We start from the raw sequence: 12,396 nt of genomic DNA, 5'->3' as shown, positions 1-12,396 counted from the left end.
GACAAACAACAATCTTACAGCTACTAAAAATAAATCAACTTGGCCCAAATTGATGTAGCCCTTCTCCAAAATTGAGTTAAGGATTAAAACTGGTAAAAATTGAATGTTTAGCCACATGTCTTAAAATAGTTAGAATTAGCTGATAAATCGGGGTAGTCTGGGTATGTATTTATCCCAATCCTGTATTGGAGGGAGCCCCTTGTGGAGTACTGTGAAGCCGTTACCATGGCAACTCCACTGTGCTGTACAGTAGAAGCCATTTTAAGGCACAACATCATTACAGAACTTGAATCCAAAAGGCATACATTCACTGTCAAAAGTACTGTGACTTGACACTATAGATATAATATAACACACTCCATTTGTGCAAGTACCATGCACACATACTTACTGATCATTTAAATGGAGCGTGTGTATGTGCTTGGCTAGTGCTCATGCAAGTGAAGATATGCGTGGACACACACACACACGAGCCGGCCATTACCATGGCCTGGTTGCAAACCCTCAAAGCCCACTAGTCATGGCCCACAGGTTGGGGACCCTCGTTCCAAGCTATAACAGAAAAGCCAAAAAAAAAAAAGATAATGGCAACTTACCATATGCACAAAAGGTATGTAGAATCCAAATTTTGCTAATCCAAGAGAACCGACCCATATCTCAAAAATACGATCTTTCCATAAAGCTAAATCGACTATAAACCCTCTTAGAGGCGATGTGTTAAATTTGTCAACTACACTTGGATGAGTTCTATCTGTAAAATACAAAGTAAAAAAAAAGAGAAATTATTACTGTGTACGCAATACTGATTAATTTCACCAGAAAGCAATAAATACAACAGTTATGTGCAACCCGGATAACTTAAAAAGTGCATCACAAATGAGCACAGGACGGATTTGTGCGATGTTTAAGCAATTATTTTGAGGATGATTGCAAAAAATGATTTTATATACCACAAGAACCTCTGTTAAATGTCTTGCTGGACACAGCTGGAGCAGGTATAGGCATTAGAGACAATGAGTTCCTTGTACACAAAAAGTTTACTTTTATCATGAATAGGAATCACACCGGGATTTTTTTTCCTACCCTGGTGCCTACAATTTCCGAAATGCAGCCAGTATGTTCGGTGGGAAAGGCATAAGGGACTGGCCTAGAAAAACATGAGGAAAAGCCATTACCAAGGCAACCATCAAACAAGCGTGGCTTAAGTCCATTCCAAGAAACTAATTTCAGTAATCATCTCAGACACACCCCTCTCTACGTCACACAAAGATAAAATGAGAGCAAAACGAAGCACATTGGGAATTGCAAGAATTTTTTACTATAGCTCTTTGAATAAAAGTAATTTTAGACCTAAAGTATGTGGCATTGATTTCTAAGTCTAGTCTACTTGGCAAGGCTGACTGGATAACAGGAGCTGCAATTTACCGTATTTTTCAGAGTATAAGACGCACCGGAGTACAAGACACATCAGGTAAATTTTTAAAAAAGTTTTTGCACTCTGAAGACCTCCCAAACCTCCTGCATGCCTCATTTGTGAAAAACGGGTAATGCAGAGAGCTTCAGAAGCCTGCAAAGTGCTCCTGGGGGCTGGGGGGGGGGGGATGAGGAAAAAGTGGTCTGTATTTCACCAAAAGAAAGGGCATGCATAGCCTTTAGGTACTCCTGGGGGCTGGTGGGGTGTAACAAGCAAAAAAGGGCTGTTTTTTGCCAAAACAGGCCCTTTTGCCACAAAAAGGGCACACATAGCCTTTAGGAGGCCTGCAAAGTGCTCTTGGGGGCTGGGGGGGGGGGGACAAGCAAAAAACAGTCTGTTTTTTGCTCATTTTTGCCCACCCCAGCCTCCATTAGCACTTTGCAGGCCTCCCAAACCCTCTGCACGTCCATTTTTGTGAAGGGGCGGGGTTTCAGAGGCCAAAAAAGCTGTATTCAGTGTATAAGACACACCCAGATTTTCCCCTTTTTGGGGGGGGGAAGGTGCATCTTATATTCTGAAAAATACGGTAACTCCATTTTCCCTAGGTTAAGGAAATTTGTTCTAGATACTTGACACAACTACTTAGTTGCTTTCATTTGCAATTTGCATTCCTGGAAGCAAACAGCATGGGTGATTTAAGAAATGAATTGAGTTGCTTTAGTGCAGTCCTATGCCTCAAGTTCTGGGGTGTTAAACTGAAAACAGTCTTTTTTCCAAGCATGTGTTTATCCAAATCTTAACAGGTTTTACTGAAATGAAAAAGACAAGAAACATGAATTTCAGGAATTAAACTATAATATTTCCCAGAAGAACGGATTTGTCTTTTACTATAAGGCATACTGATAGGGTCTTTCCTAATTAATATGTCCCAGCTTTTCTGTTCCCCAAAGCTGCCCTCTAAATTTATTAAATAAAATAAGCAGTCAGTGACAGGTCTCTTTACTGACAATAACTGAGCTAGCCCTTTCCTGAATTCTTATCATCTGAAAACCCAAATTAGATTGGAGACAGAATGATAAATGAGAGGGATGATAAAAGTAATTTTGGACGAATAGAAGTTAACAAAAAATCTATAGTGGAATACCTGAGATCTGGGGGTAGGGGTGGGATAAGGATAAAACACGCTGACTTCCTTAAGTTCTAGCTATTGCCAGGCCATATGGGTCTGATCTTGCATTTATATTCAGCTTCTTTAAATAGCTTTATCCTAAAGGAAATCAACCCTGACTGTCCTTTAGAAGGACAGATACTGAAGCTGAACCATAAATATTTTAGCCATCAAATAAGAAGAGAGGACCCTGATGCTGGGAAAGACTGAAGGCAAAAGAGAAGGAGACGGCAGAGGATGAGTGTCATTGATGCAGTGGGCATGGTTAGACTCTGGGAGACAGTGGAGAACAGGAGAAGACAGGGAGGTGCGAAATAATCTCTGATAGACAAATGTCACTACAATCATTAATAACCAGAATCTGAATTTAATAAATACATGGTTGTGAAACTTACTTTTACAGAACACTTAAGATGTGTCAAGTTCTTATCTACTCACATGTCCAATGAATTTATGACTTACAAGACATACATTTTCTGCTCTGTTCCATATTATTAGCTGCTACATCACATCCACATCCAGATGCAGAAAATTTGAATTAGATATTACAAGACCAGGGAAACTAAACGTATAAACTACCTTTTCAAAACAGTCCTAGGATGCATTTGTAATCCATCCTTCCGAGGTCGGTAAAATGAAGACCCAGATTGCTGGGGGCAATATGCTGACTCTGCCAACCGCTAAGAGAGGCTTTTAAAGCACCGTGAAGAGGTATAGAAGCCTGGGTGCTAGTGCTATGATTCCATCTATAGTCAATGGTTGCATATTATCTTATTAAAGACTTGCCCCAATTCAAATAAAATTAGAAAGGGTCTTTGGAAAACAGTCCACGAAAGGAAGCTGAGACAATGGAGGGTCACATTTTAATTTAAGCAATGCACCATTTGTCGTACCACTCATATAATTTCCATTTGCTGTATGACACTGTCCATTGGGGCATTCAGTCTACAACCAGCATCCCAGATTGAGATCAAATTGCAACCATGGTTGCAATAGTTGTCCTAAATGTTGGATTTACTTTCTTTTTATTCCCGTGTTGCTACTTATTTATTGGGGGGGGGGGGCAGGGATGTATAGTTGTGTTTTGTCTGAGTAATTGTGTAGGAGAATTCAGAAACCTGAAAAGAACTCTTGGTGTTACTTTGTATCCTTATTTTACCCAATATGGATTCTCTTCCCCCCCCACACACACACGGGAAAAAGGAGATATTTAATTTAAAATGCCCAAAGCAGATACATACGTTTTTGGAGGGGCCTGTACGCAAAGGCAGCAAGAACACATACGGCCAGCATTGCGCTATAGGCCCTTAGGCTGCCTCTCCATTCCAGCTGCTGGATGAGAACGTGCTGCAGCTTATTCTGAATGAACGTTCCTGAAGCCCCTCCAGCCATCACCAAGCCAGTAGCCAAAGAGCGTTTCTTAGTAAAATACAAACTAACCATTATCACACCTATCAAGAAACAAACAGAAATTTAAAGTAGTTCTTTTATATTGAAGTCCAGTCACATCACCCTCTGTTTGATTTAACATGAAAAAGGGATCTGGGAAAGGAGAAAGCTTAAACATTGCTTTTCATCTGACACAATCAAAAACCATGCTACTATTTCTAATGAGTTTTGTTAGGAATTTAATCTAACAGTTGGGTTGGCAATATATAAATCATGTAGCAATGTTGTAATTGTTTCTTTAAATCATACGGTAAAATGTGATTGGTTGCTGTTTTTCCTCAATCGGCCATACGAGAGAGCCAGAATGACTGCTAGCTCTCTGTTTGCTAGATGCTGGGCTGATCTGATCTGAGTGTCGTGAGCTATTGTAAGTTTTGCAACAGTTAGCAAACGGACTGTTTGTATGATTTAGATTATCCCTTAACTGAAAGACATTGATGACGGACTGTCTTATCTGTTTATGACTTGGACTGTTTGATGGATTCTGGCAGTGCTGTTGGAGGAGGAGGAAGAGGCGGCAGCAGATATTCCGGTGGTGGCGGGGGCTTTGGGGCTTCACTTCAACCGCAGCACCGGGCGCAAGCGGCTAGGAATGGCCACCCAGAAAAGGGGCTTACCAAGTTTACCCACCTTTTCCAAGAAACAACTACATTTCTCTCTTTCTTTATCCCCTACGTTACTTCTTTTTCAGTTTGTACATGTTCCTGGCTGGTGTCTTTTGGCCCACTTCTACTTAAGGATGGAAGTCCTCCCTAGGAAAATGATGGCACCTGACATACTATCTCTCCTTAGTTGGTTAGTTGAAACCCACCACTGCTCTGTATGCTGGTTTGTGTGTTCTGCAACACAACTCTCACAACGCTTCGCTGAACATACTCGCTCTCCCAATGGAAAGCTTACCTAACAAGTTTTCTCATGAAAAAGTGCTGCAAAGCAAAGCAAAAGCAAAAGCAAAGCAAAGCAAAGCAAAGCAAAGCAAAGCAAAGCAAAGCAAAGCAAAGCAAAGCAAAGCAAAGCAAAGCAAAGCAAAGCAAAGCAAAAGCAAAAGCAAAAGCAAAAGCAAAAGCAAAGCAAAAATATGTTTTCAAAAACAGAAGAAATGTGTGACAAAATTTGATTTTAATGTAAAGCATTACCTGGAGTGTAGGCCAGACTTGATCCCACACCAACAATGATTCCCCGGGTGAAAAATAGGGTTTTAAATTTGTCAGCATATGATGACCACACAAGACCACCTATGGTCATCAAATCTCCAATTACTGCCACTTTGATGGCTCCATATTTCACTAGGAGTTTTCCAGACACCGGACCAAACATCATAATCAGGGCATAGCTGATTGATCCAATCCAAGCTTAAAAAGACAAATGCATTTAATTAAACATATAAAAAAATATCGTAAAAAAAAATATTATCAACTCACTTGTATGTTTTACTGATGTAAATGACACTAATTCTTGTGGATTTCAAGAGCATTGACATATAGTTTAAACCATTTGCTTAAAGACTGTTAATAAGCAAGACATAATTATAAACAAAACTGCAGTACAATATATCAAAGCTATGCTGGAAACCTTAATGTAACAATGACCTACCTATCTGCGAGTTACTCGCTTCAAAAGAACCGAGAAGGGGCAGCATGTAGACACCGAAGGCGCTATGGAAACCGCTAATAAGTAGGCAATGGGTAGCCGCCGCCGCCACGACTACCCAGCCCCAACCTCCATCTGGAGGGGGGTGTAAGAAAGAGGCATCCGCCCTGATGTCCTCTGAAGTACCTTTTCTTTCTAATATCCGTTTATCGACAAAGTCACGGATTTTCTTCATGCCTGGGAACAAAGAATTGTAGAGAAGAAAAAAAGCATTATTAATCTCTCCAATAGAAAAGATTCAGCACACCTGTCCAATAATCAGAATTTTCTTACTAAAGCAGCATGCACATAGGAGCAGTGTTTGCATTACACCATGTCAGCAAACATTTCAAACTTGTGGCAGTGCTCAACAAGGGGCACTTACAATTGGTCTGCAGAGTTCTGGCCATCGCACCGTCTCTGCAGTTACACAATTGAGCTCTGGGTTCTTGGCACTTGGTTTGCAATTGTAATGTTGCAGCAAGCTGCTATGGTGCTAGTGCAATTTCTGAAGCTTCCTGCTGACTTTCCAGTAGGAAAGTCAATGGGGAAGCGAGCAGGAAGTTGGAAGTCATTGTCATGTAAGGTCGGTGTTTAATGATCCACACAATGGTCTCTTAATGATGAAAACTGGGATCGCCATCCCTAAGCAGCACAGTCACATGAAAATGCACCACTGCATTGCTTACCAATGGCCATTCCAGTCCCAATTGTCTTTATAACCCGAAAAACTACCTGTACTGCCTGCTGGCAAAGCTGACTTGACTATTTATTTACAACTTTTCATAAGTTATCTAAAAGATGTTACAAGTGTCAATTCCTAGAAGCATAATTTCACAATTAATTTTATAAGACTATAAAAGCTATTATATTCATCAGTGAACATTTCACTATCAGAGAAATGCTAGGTATAAGAGGATTTTTTAAACACATGCCTTGTTTTTGCTGATATTGTCAAGTGGAAATCAAGACATTCAGAATGTTCACATGAGTAACAAAGATTTATTGCAAGCTTAAGCTCTCTACAAATCTGACCCACTAACAGTCAAGGGAAATGAGTAGAAGAGAAGCATTCAAGGTGGGCTGGACTTGCATGTCTTGTGAACATGCAGGGACTCGTAACTTATAACGCATTTGACCCTTCCCTCGGGCTCAGCCTGGTTATCTCCTGCAAATATTTCTGATACCAGACAAATGTTCTTAAATCATCCATCGAATCTAACTAAAATATCTTCTACTTCAATTTGCTAACTTTAAATATTTTAAAACTGTAAATTGGTTTTTGATAAAAATAGAGAATATAGTTCTGAGAGAAATCTGTCCCTTAAGAAATCTTCTTTCTGATATTTTTCCCCTGAAACTTATGGATCAATATACTTTTAAATATTTTGTACACATATACTCAAGTTAAAGACTGTTGGCTTACGTGAACGGTTATTCTCAGGGCACTGCGAGGAGAGTCCAAGTGTGGGTTAACACAGTCTATCTGCTCTAGGACTGAGTGAGTTTTTTCTCTTGGCCACGCCTCCCTTTGCCTCCATTATTCAGTTTAAAAAACGAGGAACCACCGAGCAGGAAGCCCGTACATCCAGTCATCACCCTCACATCCGCAAAGACCCGGGGTGGGATTGGACTCTCCTCACAGCGCCCTGAGAATGACCGTTCAGATAAGCCAACGGTCTTTCTTCAGTGTGCTGCTTGGAGAGTCCAAGCGTAGGACATGCCCAAGCTATAGTGTCCCCGGGTGGGAAGAAACTTGAGTCTCCGGAACATCCACAACCTTCTGTAGAACTCTTCGCCCAAAGGAGGCTTTGGCTGAGGCAAAGGTGTCAATCTTATAGTTCTTGATAAATGCAGTGAGAGAAGCCCACATGGCCGCTCTGCATACATCGAGAATAGATGCCTGGGTCGCCCAAGCCGCAGAAGTGGCAGCGCTCCTCATCGAACGCGCAATCACCCGGCTAAGCACAGACCTGCCCTGATGTTCTTAGGCAAGCTTGATGCAGGCCTGCAACCAACGCCCAGTGGTGTGGGAAGACGCTTTGTGACCAAGCGACCCCAGATGAATGGCAGGTCCCAGGACGGGTAACGGTGAACAGCTCGGGGGCAGATGTTTGTCGCTTCCTTCAGGAAACTCTTGACCTGCGGGTGTTGGCTCAAGGGCCAGGAGGACCCCTTGATCAGGATAGTAGAAAGGGCCACAACCTGACGCTGGAGAGTGCTGGGGGGCAGACCCCTGTCCAAACCCTCCTGCAGAAAGTCCAGCAGCTGGGGAACAGACACGGACACATCCCTTATGCCTTGTTTCTGGCACCAGGAAGAAAACGCAACCCAGGTCAGCTTGTATATCCTGGTGGTCAAAGGTCTCCTGGAAGCCTGGATAGTGTGAATGACCATGTCCAAGATCTTCTGCCTCCTCAGGAGCTTCCCCTCAAGTGCCAGACAGCTAGTTGCAGTCACTGGGGATCCAGGTGGCGAACCGCCCCCTGGCAGAGGGAGATCTGATCCTGAGGAATCCTCCACAGTCTCTGCATCGAGAGACCCACTAGATCCAAATACCAAGACCTCCTGGGCCAATGGGGGGCGACCAGGAGGATCTCCGCACCTTCTGCAATGAGCTTGGATACCACGTGCGGAATGAGAGGTAGAGGAGGGAATGCATACAATAGTCCTGGAGGCCACTTGCACTTCAGTGCATCTGTCCCCTCCGTCCACTGAGAATGGTATTGGGAGAAGAATCATGGCAGATGTGTGTTGGCATGTGTGGCAAAGAGGTCCACTTGTGGTTTGCCAAATCTCCTCACAATCTGTTGGAACAGGTCTGGATGCAGCTGCCATTCAGAGTGGTCAATCTGCTGCCTGCTCAACCAATCTGCCTCCTGATTGCTGGACCCTGAGATGTGGTCCACTCTGATGTATGCCAGGTGGTGTTCTGCCCACCTGCCCAGAGATTCCGCCTCTGCCATGAGCTTTTTGGAGTGGGTACTGCCCTGCCTGTTTATGTGAGCCTTCGTGGCCATGTTGTCCATCAGCAAGAGTACATGGTGCCCCACAACCAGGCTCGAGAACTGCCTTAGGGCGAGGCTGGCGGCCCTCAGCTCCAACCAGTTTATGCTTTGGGAGGCTTCCCTCTGGGTCCACAGTCCTTGTGTGAGTTGGCCCTGACAGTGAGCCCCCCACCCGAAGAGGCTGGCGTCGGAAGTCACCACAATCCGCTCGGGTTCCTTGAAGAGGCACCCCTTCTCGACTGTCGCCGTCCTCCACCAGGCAAGGGACCAGATCACCTTGGGGGAAGGCATCACCCATCTTGAAGAGTTGCTGGTCTTGGCTCTCTGCATCAGCAGGAGAAACCATTGCAGCTCCCTGGCATGGAGATGTGCCCAGGGAACCACCTTCAAACAGGAGATCATGATCCTGAGGAGCTGTGACAGCATGACAATCAGCACCAACTTGGACCTCTGACATTGCTGTACTCTGTGTCTGAGGTTCTGCAGGCAGTCTGGAGTGAGAAATACCTGACAGGTGAGAGAGTCTATGACCGTGCCTAGATTTTGGATGCGCGTGGTCGGCTTCAGCTGGCTTTTGGCCAGATTCACTGAGGAGTCGTGTAGACGCAACGTGAGAATGGTCAGCTGGATGTCTCGCCTGGCCTGCTCCCAACTTGCGGAGTGAATGATGATGTCATCCAGGTAGCATTCTAGATGAATCGGGTGGTTCCTGAGTTGAGCCGCCACCACCGCTAGGATCTTTGTGAAGGTCCTGGGCATGGACGAGAGGCCGAACAGCAAGGCACAGTTCTGGTAGTGCCTCCCGTCGTAGAAGAACCTCAGGAACTGTCTGTGAGTTGCGTGTATTGGTACATGCAGGTAGGGCTCCTTTAGATCTATTGACGTGAGAAGATCTCCCCGCCTGATGCAGTCCAGGATGGAGTGGAGCGACTGCATCTTGAACATCTTGTACGCCAGATGCTGATTTAGGCGTTTCAGATCCAAGATGGCTCTCCACCACTGTTCCCTCTAAGTTGCGTGGCTGCGCAGCCGCGCACGTGGCAAGAAAACCCTGCGCAGCAGTTTTGACTGCCGCGCAGTGATTTCTGCCAAAGCAAACGTGGGGAAATCCTTTGCGGGCAGCTAGAACTGGCCGTTCGTAAAGGACCTCCACAGACTTGTTTTGATGAGCACGGAGTGACTGACGGTAGTTTGTGCTGGCCACCGCCGCTCAAACTAGCGTCAGTCGCCCGTGTTCAGCAAAGCAAGCCTGGGGAGGTCCTTTGTGGGCCGCTAATCCTAGCCGCTTGTGCCCGCGCTGCGGCTGAAGTAACCCCCCAATGCCCCTGCTGCCACCAGAATATCTGCTGCCTCCTCCTCCTCTAACAGCACTGGATTTGCCGCCCGACGCCGCGGCTGAGATGAAGCCACCAAAATTCCCATCAGCAGCACCCCTCCCTCCCCCTCCATGCGGAGCACCTGAGCTAGCCCACACATTATCCCTCCCCCTTCCACCTCTGCCATGCTTTTGAGGAGCCATGAGGCCACGGGAGTTAGTAGAAAGGCGACGAAGGGGGTGGGAGCAGGAAAAAAGGCCTCCTGGCTTCTGAAAAGCACTGTGGAGGTGGAGGGCAGGGGTAACCCAGAGCCCAGCCCAGATGAGGTGCTCCGAGCAGAGTGGGAGGCACCGCCGTCGCTGCCATGGGCGGGAACGCCTGCGGGAGCTTTGGAGGCTTCACCTTGGCTGCAGTGCCGGGCAGCAAATGTGGTGGTCCTCTTGGAGGAGGAGGGGGAGGCGGCAGCAGTTATTCTGGTGGGGGGGGCTCGTTGGCATCTTCAGCGGCAGCCCTGCCCCCTGTGAAAAAAAAACGAAGATGGAGCAGATCCACGCAGATGACATCGCCGCAACATGACTAGGGGAGGAATTCTGGGAATTGAAGTCCACAAGTCTTAAGCTGTCAGGTTTGAAGATCCCTGTGTTTTTTTCCCTAAAGGGTTATGGGTGCAAGGATCTTATAACTTGACAGCTTTAAGACTTGCATGCTTCACTGCCAGAGTTTCTGAGCCAACATGACTGGAGGAGGAATTCTGGGAGTTGAAGTCCACAAATCTTAAAGCTGTCAGGTTTGAAGACTCCTGGGGTTTTTTTTCTAAAGGGTTAGGGGTGCGAGGGTGTTGTAACAACAGCTTTAAGATTTGTGTGCTTCAAAAGCCAGACTTTCTGAGCCAACATTTTGGTTGCTAAGCAGTAGCATTGTTAAGTGATACTGATATTATATAACACTTTTAATTAAGTGGGTACCTTGAATAAACATAACTTTGAGTTTCAAATAATACTGATTTCGTTGTTGTCTTAGGTGACATCTGTTAAAAAAATTCAGGTGCTCAGGCATGAAAATATGCTGCTCAAACACTATACTTTTCTGCTCACACTGAAAGAAAATTAGAGGGAACATTGCTCTCCACCCCCCTGAGCTCTTGGGGACTAAGAACAGTATGGAATAGAACCCCTGCCTCTCCTGTTCTTGGGGAACAGGTTCTATGGCCCTGATCTGGAGAAGATGAGCAATTTCCTCCTGCATAAGGGACCTCTTCAGGGGATTCTTTGGGGTCGGGCACCAGATGAATGTCCTTTGTGGAAAAGAGAGAAATTCTAACACCAGGCCCCTCCTGATCGTGTTGAGGACCCAAGAGTCTGTGGTGATCTCCTCCCACACATTGGCATATAACTGTAGCCGACCCCCTATGCGAGGACCCCTGTGATGGTCACTTGCCCTTACGGAACTGGCAGGAGTTGTTTCCACCACAGTACAGCTTCCGAAAGGAATGTTGCTGCTGCTGCCTGCCGTGTGACACAAAGGAACCCCTGTTCTGATTCCTATCCCCACCCTGGGAATAGGGTCTCTGGTAGGTTGAAGAAGTGGAACGGCTGGTTGGCGTCTGGAGCCCGAAAGGACTGCTTCCGAAGGGAACCAGAACCCTTGCGCTCGCCCTTCTTCAAGGTGGCCAGGAGAATCTTACGTTTGTCTTTCGTCTCGATGACAAACTTGTCCAGGAGCTCCCCAAAAAGCAAGCTTCCATTTGGCCTTCATGTCGGCTTGCCAGTGACGAAGCCACAGCCGCCGCCGTGAAGTGACATTGATGCCAATGCTCTAGAGGCAAATTTTGCGGTGCCCTGATAGTCCAGGTGGCCGCCTGGTGGGTCTTATGGCAGGCCTTCTCAGAACATTTATCCTCCGCCTTTAGACCTTCCAGGAGGTCTGCTGGCAGGTTCAAGGTCGATGTTAAGGAAACCACTGGCGCATCCACCTCGGTCAGTTTCAGCACATCCTCCATTTTACCCTCCATGGAATAAAGGGATTTATCCGTTCTGCTAGGATTGGTCAAGGTACCAGGCTGAAGCCACTCTCTGGACTACGTCCCAAAACAGATCTGGAACTGGAATTAGCTCCTGAGTGGGAGCAGTCTCCTTGAACAGACCTTCTTTGGGATCCTTGGCAGAGGAGGATGCAGCAGCTGTAACCTTAGGGGTAGAACCTAAGTCGGTAGCCGCCTTGGCCTTATGCAATATGGACCTAAACAATGTTGGTTTGAACAATCCTGTAAAGGCTGGCTTGTCAGGAGGCAAATCCTCATCCTCAAACAATTCAAAACTTCCAGCCTCCCCCCATCCTAAGACTGACTCCTCTGTGGCGACCGAAGTGCCCGGAGAGGCTGGAGCCTGAGCCTGAGTGGAACTCGAGGTTCAC

General features: G+C 45.9%; 1 protein-coding gene across 1 annotated transcript; it reads right to left on the bottom strand.

The window, feature by feature from the left end:
• Window positions 1–730: 730 nt before the first annotated feature.
• LOC116507703 (monocarboxylate transporter 3-like) lies at window positions 731–6,070 on the bottom strand. The gene is made up of 6 exons (XM_032216027.1): window positions 6,046–6,070; window positions 5,625–5,858; window positions 5,168–5,383; window positions 3,844–4,033; window positions 1,084–1,147; window positions 731–751 (listed from the first exon to the last, which is right to left on the bottom strand). The coding sequence occupies exons 1-6, from the start codon at window positions 6,068–6,070 to the stop codon at window positions 731–733; spliced, it is 750 nt and encodes a 249-aa protein (XP_032071918.1).
• Window positions 6,071–12,396: the final 6,326 nt, after the last annotated feature.

This window comes from Thamnophis elegans, chromosome 4 (assembly GCF_009769535.1).
Source record: "Thamnophis elegans isolate rThaEle1 chromosome 4, rThaEle1.pri, whole genome shotgun sequence".
Classification (NCBI taxonomy): domain Eukaryota; kingdom Metazoa; phylum Chordata; class Lepidosauria; order Squamata; family Colubridae; genus Thamnophis; species Thamnophis elegans.
The sequence above is the reverse complement of the archived record's forward strand: the minus strand, read 5'-3'. Positions and strand labels throughout refer to the sequence as shown.